Source organism: Ptychodera flava, chromosome 13 (assembly GCF_041260155.1).
Source record: "Ptychodera flava strain L36383 chromosome 13, AS_Pfla_20210202, whole genome shotgun sequence".
Classification (NCBI taxonomy): domain Eukaryota; kingdom Metazoa; phylum Hemichordata; class Enteropneusta; family Ptychoderidae; genus Ptychodera; species Ptychodera flava.
Window position 1 is genome coordinate 24,352,993 of NC_091940.1, and position 15,971 is coordinate 24,368,963.

Consider the following 15,971-nt stretch of genomic DNA (forward strand, 5'->3'; position numbering starts at 1 on the left):
TCGCAGGAAAGCTGTTAACCGGTGCCATTATTATTTTTTGTGTGTAGCAAAAGAATCTAGTACCTGTTTAGTTGATCGTAGGCGGGGATATATTAGCGTAAAAACCGCTTTTGTGCGTGTACATCGTGACGCGATGCATTCAGGGAGGACATGGCCGGGACGAGGAATGAAATATTCAATCCTAAAAATAGTCAATGGGGATGGCAGGCGACAGTGACGATGCAGTTTACTGACGACCATGGCAGCGTCCATGAGAACACAAACCGGGTTTTCAGTGTATTTGAGCACGGCGGTGACACTCCAACGATGGTTTGTTACCCATGCTCGTTCAACAATAATTTCAAGATAAATCTCCAGGACATTTCTTAAAAAAGATTCCAACAAAGAGGCTCTTATTCTCAAAGTGTAAAAGGCGAGGGGGGGGGGGCATAATATCCCAACACTGTAACAGCCATTTCAATGCTGAATAGAGCAACGAGATAGGTTCGTATCCCAGGATGAGACATCGATTCTGTATTTCACCCCCCGTTTTGAACCAATTCTGTCAGTGGTACAGTCAACTTAACTTCTTCCCTGGAATTCTTTATGACTTTGGAGTTCTCGATAGCTATTCACTTGACAAGTTTTGGAAAAAAGTCCCCCCTCTTTTGTTGTTTAAACTGGCCGTGATGTCGGACAGAAACCACCTTTCCTTTCCGTGATTTTGGGAACACTCATGGATGCCCACTCCCTGACAGCACCCACCATCGGGAATGACAGACTTTGGGAGAGTTTTGAAAATGACGAAACTTTGTGTTTAAGTAGAAAACATTTTTACTCGCCCCTATGACCCTATGTTTCAAAGTTGAAATCAGTGCCATCTCTTACGACGGTGGCTGTTGTTGGCATGGTATTTTGACAAAATCTGTGACTGCGACCCTGACTCGCGCTCTGCCGTGACTCGCAGTACCAACCACTGCATTAAAAACCCCCCCGACCTGATAGGGATAAGCTAGAGGAAATCTGCACCTCTTTAGGCACACCGACAGTACTCAAAGAGTCGAAAGATGCCACGCCGATACCGTTTCGACACAAGACAAACGCGTCGAGCCTCTATTCTGGGGATGAAATTTATCCGAGCCCGAAGCGATTTCACCTGCTTTATTGCTGGTACGAGCTCGATATTAATATTCCCGCATCCGTGCACAGTGTCATTGTATTGTTGTGAACCGCATACGTGCAAAATACAGACTCTTTGCATGGAAGACATCCCACACTCTGCGCCATGTGATCTGGAACTTCTATAGATGACGCCTGCTGTGGAATACATCAATGGTGGGAAATGCGGGATCTGTACATAAAGGGCTCAAAAACTTTTATTGTAATAATTTATTGTTTTTTGTAATATTGTGTCATATACTTTTATTTGATAAGACATTTGATGACGACATAAACCGAATAATTGTGGCGCGCCGCAGTACAGCGTCAGCGATTTGGTATTAAACTTCGGCCTCAGTGAGAAATATACAGTATCGCGATTACATCACATGAACCATCAAACGGTGGAGGGAGATCAGTTGATCGAAACAGCACTGTGAGAATTTATATGGTGCAAAGGTCTTGTCTAAAACACACCTATACCAAGTTTTTAAAGGGTAGAAGATGGACTTTGGAATGTGTATCGTAAAGACTAGCTTGATAAGCATTGGTAAGATATGTACAATTGGCCAATATGTTGAGCAGCAGAAATGTGACCTGTGAGCCTTTTCTCCAGCAAGGTATATTGAACAAAATCTGAATATAGAAAAAAATATATATAAAAAGGGAAAAATTTCGAAATATAAGAGTCATTCCTGTCAGCACAACATTTTCTCTCCCCTCCCCCTCTTTTCCCTCCTTCCTCTCGCTCTCTCCTCTGTTGCTATCTCCCAAATTATCAACGAGAAGAAAAGTAAAGCGCCAATGTTGACAAAAACATCGAATCACATAAGTCGAAATTACACACAGCTTGCATCTACTATTCACTGAATGAATAAAAAACGAACAAACTAACGAACGAATAAATGAATGAGTGAATGAATGAGTGAATGAATGAATGAATGAATGAATGAATGAATATATAAAAATAACGATGAGGAACGTAGAAATAGATACATACACAAAAAACAAAGAAACATACACACATATTATATTATATATATATATATATATATATATATATATATATATATATATATATATGTATATATATGTATATATATATATATACATTTGCGCATACACATAAATATGTATCTATTTGAATTTGATAAATAAAACACACACATACATACACACATACATACATACATACATACATACATACATACATACATACATACATACATACATACATACATACATACATACATACATACATACATACATACATACATACATAATAGCGTGACACAGATTTACATATATTGACCTGCGTGTAAACTCACACAGTCAAACAGAGAACAGCGGTGCGGATGAAAATCACAGTTCCCTCAGCAAAAAACACCAAAGTTACGCTTACATTTTTGGCGAGTGATGGACACTACGGTACTAGCAAGAGCAGAATATGCCTATTGCCTACCGTAAAATAACGCCTGACCAGCCAGAATATATCGCCTGGCAGCGTTCGCCGGGAACGTAACCCAACACGGCTGGCCATAACAATTGTGGCTAATAATAAAACAATGAGGAGAAAATCGGAAAATAGTGCAATATTAGTTTATCCATTCGATGTAATTTAAGCGCCAGTAGTCAGGAGATAGCTGCTCTGACCTGTATTGTTGCGCTGTCGGTGACACATGGCCAACCCTCCAACAGTAAACGGTTTCAAATATAACATTTGTGTGACTTGGCGGGCATAATAGTTTCCGTTTGGAGATTTATTGAGATATTGGCTGTAAATATTTACTTCAGTAACGACGTGCGGATAGCCTCCATGTCTAGCATAGTGTCTCTATACACGGCCATGCAAATGTATCGCATGGAATTCTACGCTTTCAAACGGGCCTAGATGTGTTTCACCGGTAAATGGCCCGATAATGTATGAAGGCAACTGAAATATCGTCCAGACGTTATGGGCGCTGTATATCCGACGAAGCCTCATCGGTGGTTGTTGAAAGAAAATATTTTTTCTCAAAATAAGGACATCTAATCGTTTAATGTTGCCGTCAAACAAAACATGGAGAGGACAGCATTGGGTTGTGATATCATCATTCATACCCGTAAGAAGACGAAATCCGGGGGGAAGCAATCACCCCATTAAAAACATTTGGAGCTTGCCGGTTGGTTGGTGTGAGCAGGTAGAGGTAAAGTGTGAACTAATTCTTCTTTCTGCATGCAAAAAAGACTCTCGCTTATTTAACAATGGTCTCAAGTATGGGTTTCAGGGGTCAGGATATTACGGACACAGATAAGTACCTTCAAGTTTTAACACCGATTCGCTGGATTAGCAAAAGAGGGCGAACGTTCCATAAATTCTCTTAAAATTGATTTTTAAAGTAACTTGGAACGCGAGACAAATTAGTGGGGGAAACCAATCCGACAGTTGTGTATGCCACGTTTTGGAGGTAAACGACCACTTTTTGTTGAGTTGAGGAAAAATTTCTTTGGGGGATAAATAACTACATTAAAAGTTAATGAAACAAGCAATTGTTCACCGCGCGGAAGGTCAGACATAACCTTCTCAGCGTGGCCGATTATGCTCACAAAAGGAGCAGGCCCCGGGGGCTTTATCGGCCATGTCAAACACATTTCTATATTAGCCGAAAATTTTCTTCGGGGAAATCAAACAAATCTTTGCTTTACGCCACAAGGTATGCAAGTAGGCCGCCCAGGGCAAGAAACGCTTGTTGAGAGCGGTGGGTTAAAAGAGCTGAGAAAAGAGCCTCGTCCGATACATTTGACATTCACGACGGTTCATGCAAGGGAGGTGGTGTAAGAGAGAGCGGGTAGGAACCGACCCCTACGCGCCTAGTTAAAAGCGTTCAGGTTTGTTGAACCCTAGCGCGTTTTTTTTTTCTTTGCGTGCCGAGCTATGCGCATGCGACTGCATGGCGATAGTGATCTGCGGATCTGTCAACGTACAAGTGTACAAAGTACGAAGGACTGAGAATCCAAGTTCTCTTGAAAATGTATCCGATCCTTTTGGCGGGTAATCTTCTTAGCGGAAAAAGCGCTTAAAGATCACTTGGCTGAGTCCAAAGCTGTAAGCAACGCTACGCTCTTTGCATCACATTACGTAAACATGTAATCACGCATGATGTCGGTTTCACTTTTCGTCCCCAGTGAAAAAACCTTTCGACGGTGGTCCCCGGTTTTTTTCCTACGCTCTCACTGCAACTGGCAAATAAAGTGTCCGACTGTCTTCCGCAGATGGAATCGACCACACTTCGTGTTTGTAATCGTCATATCCCATACTATTGGCTCCCTTGTATTATTTTTGTAAAACTTTGTTGACGTCTGCGCGAGGCAGGGGTCAAAGGGCGCGCTTTCCTCTTGTGCCATCTGTTGCCCGGCTACTCCTCGCGTTACCATGGCTACACCTTACTTCTTTAACTTCTACTACGCGCTCAAAATGGCTTGAACAAAGTAGCGTTGTGACAGTAACGAAGGACTAGGAGATCTAGAAACTGAGAGAACTATGCAGGTCGTTGTCCAGTCTTCTAGTACACGCACCTCCTCAAATATAAATTAAATATTTCTCGTTCAACTGGCCAACTCTGGTGAAGTTTATCGGAGCAGAAAGATTTGGCTGGCAGCAGTTTCTTTTCACACATTGTTCCGTCGATAAAAGCCGTACGTTGAGGATTTTAGCGGGACCAGTGCAGCGGGCCACCCCGACACAGAAACTGTTGGCCTTCTTGCCCGTGTGATTACGCGCCATTAGCCGTCCACGGTCTTTATTGCTGCCGTACCTCCCCCTTCTATGCCTGTCTGTCTGTCAGATTCTCTCTCTCTCTCTCTCTCTCTCTCTCTCTCTCTCTCTCTCTCTCTCTCTCTCTCTCTCTCTCTCTCTCTCTCTCTCTCTCTCTCTCTCTCTCTGTGCCTATATAATTGATTAATTTCTTCCACAGTTCCAAACTTGGACTCAGCTATCGGGTCACCCTTGCCTTGCACAGTCTGTTAGATTTTCCACATATTTGCAGTTTTCTCATTTTAATATGCAGATGCTTCTCCTTGTCCGTAGTTTCTGAGCGTACTGAGAAAACACATGAAAAAAACTTGCGTCGTGTTAGTGTGTTGAATAACAAACACGGTGGGTTTTTTTTTAGTTTGAAATAATTTGCAAAATCACGGTTTACACAGCCAAAAGCCGGAGGAACTGTTTTTAACAACGAGAGATTTGAAGGCAATGAACTGCGCAACCGGTGAAAGTCTTTCCATGGTGTATTCGTGGACCGGACCACACATGTCTACAATCATACTGAACCATCATCGCCACCGAAGGCAGAGGAAATCGACCACAAAAAAGGAGTTCATACACTTTGTTACATGTGGCACATCTCAAGCCAGGCCAACTGTCATGATGGTGAAACGTATATGTCACCAGAGTTTCTCGCGTGTAAGGCAATATTCTCACTTGCAAGATTATAAAAAAAGGCTGAATAGCTTTCAACACTCTACCCAATATGGCCTTAAGAGTGTATTTAGCGATGTTCAAGCTATTTGTTGGCACTATTTATTATTCTTTTGTGCGGATGTTATATGTGGGCCTCGCTCTGTCGATCGTGGATCGGTCAATCTTGATTTTTTTGGCTCGTAAGTTCTACCCCGTCAAGTCGATCTATTGTCGGCGAAAACGGAAAGTGCTGTTTTTTTTCCTTCGCAAGGGGAGGGGGGACGTGGCGATTGAAATGCTGTACGTTTTAAGAAGATATTCGCCTTCTGAAAACAATCATTTTTCTGGTAAACTTGGTTGAACCGTGCTATGTGGCTGAACACCGCCCATTAGACGTATCTGGGAGACAAGAACCAAAAGTGGGGGGTAATTCAATTCACAGTGAAAAGATGCCGTATTTGCACACAACTGCGGTTCGGGCCAGCACTCGCACTTCACTTGTATCATGTGTTTGGGCCAATTAAAACGGGAAGCCATACCCCCGCTCTTCTTTTTCACCGAACCAGCCAAGGCTATACAGCCCCCGTCACTCCATCCTACTGGGGGCTTTGTTAACCGGCATTCCGACAACAATTGGTTGATTTTGGAGGCCAGATAATGCACTTCATTCAATGCCCAACTTTGCCTTTACAGACACCGTTGAATGGGCAATGGATTCAATAACCCTCTATCGGCCTATATGCTTAGGAATCATTGTAACATGTGCCTATATTGTGGGTACTTGTCTATCTTCCAACCCCGTTCCTTTCAGTGGATTGATCGCCCTACAACTCATAGTATCGTTCACTTTGTATTGATGTTCTAAATAGCAAAAAAAAATCACAGGCAATAAAAATGATAGACATGGCACTGCGCAAATTAGTGCAGCCAATCCCACTAAGAAGGGTTTTTTTTTCTTCTTTTCCTTTAGCCCATATTGTGACCGAATGTTCCTTTTTCTCTCGTCTACTGAGGTGCGTTTTCTAAAGCGTATCGAACCAGGTCCTTCGGCCTCACACCTGAACAAAAGCGGCTATTGAAAAGTTGGAAGAATGGTATCGTCTCTCTTTAATTGGACCACTGAGAAACTGCCACTTAAAGATTTACACCAATCTGCATTTATATGTAGCTCGTTAAGCTTCCATAGAAGTCAACAAAGGTGGGTACAAATCTTAAGTAAATGGCCTTTGTGTTGTTATTTTTGCTTCATTTCGGAGGGTGGGGACACAACGCTGAACATGGGGCTGGAAAATGATGGGGGAGGTGTCGAACAACGTTTTTTTTACCATAAAGTAATTACATTGGAAGAACTGGGCATTATAATTCAACCATTTAGCCTTGGCGGCAGAAACAACATTTTAAATACGATATACCCAATGACAAGCACAACCTGTCATGAAAATAAAGTTTACCCAAGCGCCGTTCTTCCCCCCTTGCCCCCGTCTTCGACGTCTGACTAAGCTAATTTGGGAGGCTTGGGGTCTCGGTCGCGGAAAAGAATGAGAACATTAAAGTATGAGGTTTGCTTGACTGCAAATTGCCTGGGAGACACTATAGCTTAAATGCTCTGCGTGTTACTAGATCTGAAGGGGGCTGTTCCACTCTCTCGGCTTATGTCGCCTCGCTATATTACATGTATCCCCATAACCTAAAATACACGATCAAATTCCACTAGCACGGTTCCTCCACGGGCCACATGTTCATTAATGGAGAAAGCTACCCAAGGATTACGGCTTCCCGGACGAGTGCAACAACCAATAAAAGAACTGACGAGCTCGAGAAAGTCTTACAGATTTCTGGTATTTGTTTTGCGTGTTCTGTTGGTTTTTTTCCCCTACCTCTCCCCTCCTCTTCGATTTAGCCTGCGTCTCGGATGAGCGGTGCTTTCGTGCACATATGGCAATAACAGCAGCAGCAGCGATTTGATCCATCTCCTCCGAGCTCGCTGCTTCGCCGATGACTCAACATCGTCTCGCGGTCCTATCATGCCGACGTCTGGAAACCTTAGCCAACTTGATGAAACTAAGTTGGACGTATGAAGCGGTGGTCGGTGGCTACTTGTTTATTTGTGTGTTTGTTATTGTAGTTATTATATTGGCGTGCGTACGCAAACCATGCGTGTTCTTGACTGCACTGGTTGGAACGTCCCCAGTTAAAGACGTAACTCGCGTATTTTCAAAGAAAATAACCGGTACAGTTGTCGAGTGTAATAAATCTCCCGAGTTAGCGAAATAGTGTGAGTGAACTCCACGCTGTCTCGTGTTCGCTTATAATTTTTTTCGCCTTGTTTGTCTGTATATTTTGCCAATTAAACGCGGTGTTTTTGGTTCGCCTGGGTCGATAGGCACACAATTAGCAAACTTGCTATGTTTGGACATGTAAATACTGTTCTCAAAAGCAGCGGCAGACAAACTGTGACACGGCTAATCGTGGGTAGTGTTCGTAACTCGGGTCGTATGCCGGCCAGCTCATAGCGGTGTTTGCGTCTAACATATATACGTAAGCGCGTTTATCCAAAGGGCTTTCCCAGCCTAGATAACGGGGTCGCCAAGTTTTTTTTTTCCTTTCCTAATGCGCTGTTCAAATCAATGATACCACACTTGAGAATCGCTTATCATGAGATTGGAGAGCGGATTATAGCACTCGGTGTGATCTTAGAACTGAATGCGACACCCAACACCTAACGGGTAAAAATCGGCCTGCCCACTGTCAAAAAAAACCCTCTCAACACGGTGAAAGACGTCTATGGAAGCGCGATGGAGACACTAATATTTACGAAAACCAACGCGCAGAATAGGGGCCACATAAATTTTTGTGTATCTCTCTGTTTGGCAAATTACAAGGTGAACGGGTCTCGGTGGACATTTTTGGTGACCACTGGCTGTTTCCGGTGTTCTGCAAGTTGACCTAGTAATTCATAGCACGCCCACTCGGCGGGCCGCAATAATCGATTTGGTGGTGAAAGTCCACTCATATATATAGCACAGAGGTGGACTCATTCACAAATCGCGAGTGGTTTCCAAGCAGCGCCGAGAGCGAATTAACGCTTTTTAAGTACCGTCTTACAAAAAATAAAGTGATAGGAATATTTTAAGAGAAATACCATCATCGGCAGCCATGTCTCTCGGTAAGCCCTTCTCAATACAGCAATGAATTCAAAATTCATATTGCACGTCAAAAATCTGCACAGACTATCACGCTTTCTAAGGCTCAAACAAGGCCCCAACATCACATGAATTCACGGTTCGGGAGACCGGAAAAATCATTGCCTATTCAGTTGCGCTCTCATGCAACGAGCAAATCCCCCTTTCATTCGGGGAGTCGTGTTTTTACATGAATCATATATAGGCACGGCCACAAAGGCTATATTAATTCACGGCAATGAAATATGATTTTTTTTCCAATATGGCCGAACAAACACGAAATGGAACAACTACATGAATAGCGCAATATGCATGACAGATCGAGCTCGCGACAGAAAAAAAAACCACTTCGAATATTTAAATAAATTCGCGTAAATTAGTTTGAAGCAAAAGTCTTTGGAGGATATTCTGGCACCGTTTTCCTCCAACCAAACCCAGAAATATTTCAACGCCTGGCATGTCGGAGAGCAAAAATTGAGTTAGCGAGCTATCCCTATGGCTGTGACACATCGCCGCCCATATGGCGCTGTTCGGGTAGCTTTTCATATAATGTTATGCCATGACATGGCATCTTCGGGTTTTTGTCCACGGTAGCATGCACGTATCCAGTTAGTCAGTGCGACAATAAACGGACAATTTGCGCTGTAAGCTGATAGGCAGACACCCGAAAGGCAAAAATTGACGAAATTGGATAAAAATCGATGAGTACAATTACTATTATTCAGTGTGAGAGCAATAGAATTTTCCTCTCCCGGCGGCCATTGTCAACAGGCAGAAATTACCGATTGAGCCTCGACGATATCATATGCGTTCGAGGATCTCTCATTCAGTTTCATTCGAAAGTTAATTTTCAATAAGCAGAAAATTAGACGGCGAAATGCTGTTGTAGCGGCGCGAGGGCGAGACCAAAGCTCGCCAGTGGCTTGTGGTTCTCGACGACTCGCTCCAGATCAGTTTAATTACAACCGTAGCTGACAGTGTTATGTCAATACGCCTGCATGTTCCTCTTGCGGTCGACAAAGTACCCGACTGGTTTAGTTTACTTGACAGCGAAATCCGCTTTACTGTAGATCTCTTCCCCTCTTCTTCTTTTTTTTCAAATCTCGGAACTTTGTCAAATGGATTAAGACCTCATCAGCGTGCGGGAGACAGGATTACGGGCTCGATTCCACGTTTCTAGTATGCGCAATTGAATTGCCGACTTGTGCGCAATGACAAAGTAGCCGAAAATAACATCGCAAGTCAAAGAAAAAAATGTGCAGATCAGCCGTTCGTTCGACGCAATCACTTCAAAAACGTGAATACGATATAATAGAATTTGATTAGTTCTGACAATAATATAAAGTGAAAAAAAAAACTTTTTAAAAAAATTGATTATGTCTCTTTTTAAAGAGCCCATGCTATTATCTGCTGTGCGAAAAATTGAAATTGATCAATGGTTAAATTTGCGCGCACATGCCTTGTTGAAATTTTGTCGGGGGAGTCGACGCTTTTATAACGCAAATTCAAAAACATGCGCCACCCTGGAAATATTAACTACGGGGTCATTGTGTTTGTATCAATGTTTTGCCGAAATTACTCACTAAATACAGGGAAACATATAAACTTATTAACTTTTAAGGCTTGATCGATCTAGCTGTCATGTGAGAACCATGAACGCCCTTTGTAAGTGGAAATCGCCCCTTCAAAAAAAGAAAAACTGGTAAAAACTGAAATATTTCCCAGAACATGTTAACTATCATTTGATAACTCTGTTTCTATATTCATGGACAAGCAAGAACGGGAAATCGCTTTTACGGAAAGATGAAATATATGTACACGGAGAAAACAAGCGGCAGCGAACAGATATCACGAACGATTTAATTGATGAGAGAGAAGAGATATCTAGAGGTATATTTTTAATCTTTGGAACACTAGAATCCGAAGCCGATAGTTTCTTCTCCGAAGTCGTGTCTTCGGGTGTACGGGTTAAAGGGTTAATAAGAAGCTAGAACCACTGAATGGTGTAATTCTGCACCTATCCTCGTCGTTGCGACACACAACGTGTAAATATAGACAAGTCATTGATTTTAATGATGTCAAACGATAAGGCTGTGCGTACATCTGAGCTCACGACCGTCCCGGTTTTGTCTCTCTCGCCGTTCGGTCGGATTTCCCTCCCGTGATCACTCGCTGCAATCTCGGAAGACAGAAACTCTACACAAAAAACAGGTCCCCACTAAATTTGCTATGCAGACGTGTGCAACTAATAAAACGTGTTTTTTCTTGAACTCCCGAGGAACAACATCGATACCTAACTTCTGCAATCACCTGTTCATCTCACAAGCTGCGAACAACGACACAGTAGCACCAAGGACAGCTAGGGATGCATTATTTTTCTTTATGTTTTCTGTTTATATTTGTGTAGGAAACATTTTAAAATAAATAATTGTAATTCCGGCGATATTGTTATGACTGAAGCCCGACTATTTTGGATATGAAAAAAAAATCGAATCATTCTGTGCGGGTAAAATAACAGCCCGTATCTTTAAAAATAAGAACGCGAACATTTCTCGGACTGGTGCGAAATTTCCCCACATTTACCCCCTTTAGTGAGCGAAACATACAATTCACCTGAGACAATAATTCAATAATGTCTATCGTTATAAAATCGAAGAAGGAAAAATAACATTTGACAACAAACAAGCATGGGCGGTGTATAAAAGACCGGTCAAACTTATTGCGACCGCACTCTGAGACCTTACATGTTTTGTTTTCATCGAGAATATGTGAACATTATTGTTTTTGTCATTTTATGAATAACCGACCATTACCTCATATTTGTTAAAGTATATACTTGACAGCTGGTTGCAGTTCGGAACATTTTTTTTCCATCCATAGCCATGTAACGTGTTAATAATCTCCTAAATAACAGACACCAACCCCAGATAACATGCACATTATCACCTGTGACTTAAATGGCTCCGAGTCACGCTCGCGATCCTTCTCCGCGCTGGTAACCTGTCTTTTCATAATTTTACGATGTAAATATTACCAAAAAGAGAGAGATTTACTCTTTGAGTCTTTGGGGAGCGTAACAGAGTGCGACTGTCTATAAATTATATATATATGTATATATATATTGGCCAGCGGCCGGTAGGGAAGTCGTGTTGGGAACAGCGCCCATGTTCAATTCCGTGTGCAGTCATGGACAGCGCTATGCAGACACGCTAAAATGAAATTAAAATGTTGGGAACTTAATTTTTTTAAGCCCGATGCGCCGTAACGGAGATATAAATTGCAAAACGTCTGCCAGTCAGGCTAGATAAGTTAACAAAAAATTAAAGCGACGCCAGAGGCGGGTATTTCGATTTTACAACCCACTCATGACCGGTGCGCAACGAACCCGAACTCTGCGCACATTTTCCCATCTTTTTCAAACCACTATTTCAATATCGGGGAGAATTATTTCAAGGGTGGGTGGGGAGGGGGTTGTCGTGTTGCTTTAAACAATTTACAGGCAAAGGCACGAAACCGGGAGGACAGGACATGTGAAGTGTAGAGAATGCCGCCCGATCACTTGCAAAACATTGTCGTAAGAGATTGCACCAGAAGTACGATTGCAAGAACGAAGTGGCATGTTACTTTCTGTTCTATCCCAACCATGTCAATTTCTTCACTGTCTTATTAAAACACCTGAAACAATGTTGGTCTGTAATTTTAGATTTGCAAGGTACGGTGTGTTACGCAGTCTATAGCCGAAATAATATTTTTACGCAGTTATGAATGTGGAAACTGTTGCAAGACAGTGGACCTATTGTACTTCACTAGAGGGTCGAATTCGCATTAATTTGTATAAGAGAGAGAGACCTCGTGGAAACCCTTTGATGAATGCACTTCCAATAGAAGAAACCAAGCCAATTTCTTTCGCTTTTTCCACTTGTCATTTTATTGAATTCAAATGCACTTTAAACGCCCAGCTACTGTGTACTGGTAGGAGGCGATATATTGTTTACGATTCGGAGTAGTGTGCCGTGAAGATCGCAGGACAAGTCGAGCATTGAACCTTGTACAATTGCACACAACACGTAGTTGGGGGGAAAGAAATAGGCGACGACTCAAATTTCAAACGAAACAAAGAATGGGGAGATTTATTGTACCAACGAGAGGGAAAATTTTGGGCGACTGATAAATCATACAGCATGTTCGGCTATCTAGCAAACCACCCTAAGCAATGGTTCACCGCTAAGTGTTGATTTTGTGGCACGCAATAACGAGAGAGAGAAAGACCAATGTGTGTTTTCTTTAGCCAGAGTAACGTTCCAAAAAACACAATAAACGACCAGTTGTATATGTATAGAGTGAGCTACAACACTCCTAATAAATTACTTGGATTGTTTCACTACCTGAAAATACAGAGATTTCATCGCCCATAACTTTTCCAAGCCCGCAGGGTTTTTTTTCTCCCCTTTCGGAAAAAAATAATAGATATCTTGCAATAAATTAAAAGCGTGTTTACTCTCTGACTGGTAAACGTATTTACCGAAGGTCTGTCTAAATACAAATTGTGTCAACGTCGCACTAACAACTACTACAAACAGAAAGTCCCTAAAAAACGCTCTCAACAGAACTTACATGTGCAGTCTTTTTTTACCTTTAACTTTTGCCTAATTTTAACAGAGGGACTCCAAACTCCGTGAATGCCTTTCATAAATTGAGTCATGCACTTCTTTAAAAAAAGGCGAAAGTGGAGTTGTATGTTTACAAAATTTCCTCTTGTTAGAAGTTTTATCTAAACTTGACATTGAAAAAAAAAAACGTGTACTTTCTATGATTCAGAAAACAGTTGAGCAAAAAGCGGGACTGTCTCACCCAACATTGTAAAACCGGCAACTCTTGACAGAAAGAAAATAATAAAAAATGCCTTTCTCATCTTGATAACATATAGAACCTGAGATTTTTGCGCCCGAAAGAAAATGCTCAAAATTATGACTTTATATTTTTGGTACTTTCGAATCAAGATGTCAGGTTTTTTACCAAGTTTTCCAGAATCGCTTACTCGTCCCTCGTATCATACTGATTTTTAAATCTCTCTCTTTGGTCACGCGTTGAGATCGATATTGTTAAAACATATATCTGACAAGGTGATCTAAGCCCTCGGAATACATCGCAGTTTAGTTATGTCCCCGGCATGTGATTTTAATTACTGCCCTGTACAGAAATGTAGCACATACACCGCTTAGCAAACCCATTCAGTCCCAAAGAATACCTTGGAACCAACAAGCTGTGTCAATTTGCCCACAAAACGTCAATCGACGGAGCAAATCAAGAAAAACATATCGAGCTAAACATATATTCCCATGAAATTGATACTCGTTCTTACACTTTTGGAACACCGGACGTGTCAGGCGAGTAATATATTTATCTGGGCGAAGTCAATCAGAAAATTAGAGTTTACAAATTGTCTTTTACAAATTTAGATAGCTCATACAGCCGAGCCCTACTTTCTTTGTGCACAATCGGTTAAGAGAAATAAACTTTACCGTTTTCTAGTTGCTTGGTTCTGATGAGGTTTTTAAGAGTTCGTTCCCCACTGTCACTTACAGTTAGTTCGTATTTTGCGTCCACCGGCTAGAACTTGTTGCAGTCTGCATAGGCATGATACGATGCAGCCGACACTGGGTACGGGATAGAGGCACCCCTGTACGCCATGCAGCTTGGGTTCGTCGGCGACTGGGCGACGGCGGAGTTCGACGTGACTAGCCGCTGCGATTCGAACATTTCTCTGACGATTGGAAAGTTGGATGTAGCCTGAGTTGTGTGGATGGGCGTCGCTGTCACCTCGGCCTGGTGGTACCACGAGTTGGCCGCCCTGTGCAGAAGCGATTGCTGGCTCGGCGAGGTGTGCACCACGCTGTGCGGCTGCGGGGGACTGTGCCGCTGCAGCACGTGCTCATGGTGAAGTTCGTCGGGGGTTGGGGCGATGCTCATGTGTTTGCCCGTCTCTTCGTACACGCTCTGTGCGCTGCAATGGTAGTTCATGGCAGCCGGGACGTCGCCGTTACTGCTCTGAGCACAAACACCGCTACTTCGGTAACTTTGGGGTTGTGTGTAGCTCAGAGGCTGGGGTGATATCAAAGGTGCTGGTCTAGATGAGGATATCACAGGTGCACTTGAACTCAAGTTAAGTTCGCTATTGCCACAATTGGGAGATTCTCGCAGAGGAGTCATAATGTTTTCAACGCTGAAGTTGGCGGACGGCTGGTTATGCTCCAAAGGCTCGTCACACGAGGATAAATGTCTACTACTCGCCGTCGACGATTCTCTCAGTACGGTGCCGTTGCTTTCACACGGCTCTATTTTTGGCGTTATATGAGTTATTCGCGGTTCGGACGTCTTCCTCGACGGAAGAGGCGGAGAGACGTTCGGTGCAGGCGTAGAGTTCGGCGTGTTTCCCCTGGTTTCACTGGCCGCTGCGCCATCTTGCTCCTGGCCGTTTTGTTGTTGTTGATATTGTACTGACTGATCCTGTTGTCTACGGCAATTGGCATCATCCTTTTCCTTGGCCACGTCCGCTTTCTTGAACCGTTTACGGCGTCGTAAGTAGCTCCCATTATCGAACATATTATAGCTATCAGGATCCAGCGACCAGTAGCTCCCTTTGCCGGGTTTCTTATCGTCCCGGGGCACTTTCACGAAACAGTCATTCAGGGAGAGGTTGTGCCTGATCGAGTTCTGCCAGCCCTGCTTGTTCTCACGATAGAAAGGAAAGCGATCCATAATAAACTGATAAATACCGTTTAGCGTGGTCTTCTTTTCCGGGGCGTTTTGGATAGCCATGGCGATCAGTGCAATGTACGAGTAAGGCGGCTTCACCATGTCCTTCGGCGTGTGGTGCGGCGCTGTATAGGGAGCGTACGGCCTGCCCATGGTCCCGTATTGGTCGTGCCCGTACATAGTCATGGGCATGCTGGAATATCCGGCATGTCTGTAGTAATTCTGCTCGGCGAACATAGGGTGCATGACTCCCAGACTGGCAGGGTTGGAGGTGTGGGTTGTGGTATACCGTGGCTGCATGGTTTACACGGCGCAAGAAGCTATCGACTAGCGATCTTATTGATGTGTGCTGTGTGTAATAGAAAGAGATATGCGCAGAGAGGTCCCAACAATATTTCTGATCATGACAAATCGTCAACATAAACTATCCCAATTGTTGTTACGAGATCTGGCCTTAT

At 43.0% G+C, this 15,971-nt stretch overlaps 1 protein-coding gene across 1 annotated transcript; it reads right to left on the minus strand.

Annotated features, from left to right (window-relative positions):
* Positions 1 to 12,859: 12,859 nt before the first annotated feature.
* Positions 12,860 to 15,941, minus strand: LOC139147895 (forkhead box C1-A-like). Its single transcript, XM_070719114.1, has one exon. The coding sequence runs from the start codon at positions 15,811 to 15,813 to the stop codon at positions 14,368 to 14,370; it is 1,446 nt and encodes a 481-aa protein (XP_070575215.1). The 5' UTR covers positions 15,814 to 15,941; the 3' UTR covers positions 12,860 to 14,367.
* Between the last annotated feature and the right edge of the window lie 30 nt (positions 15,942 to 15,971).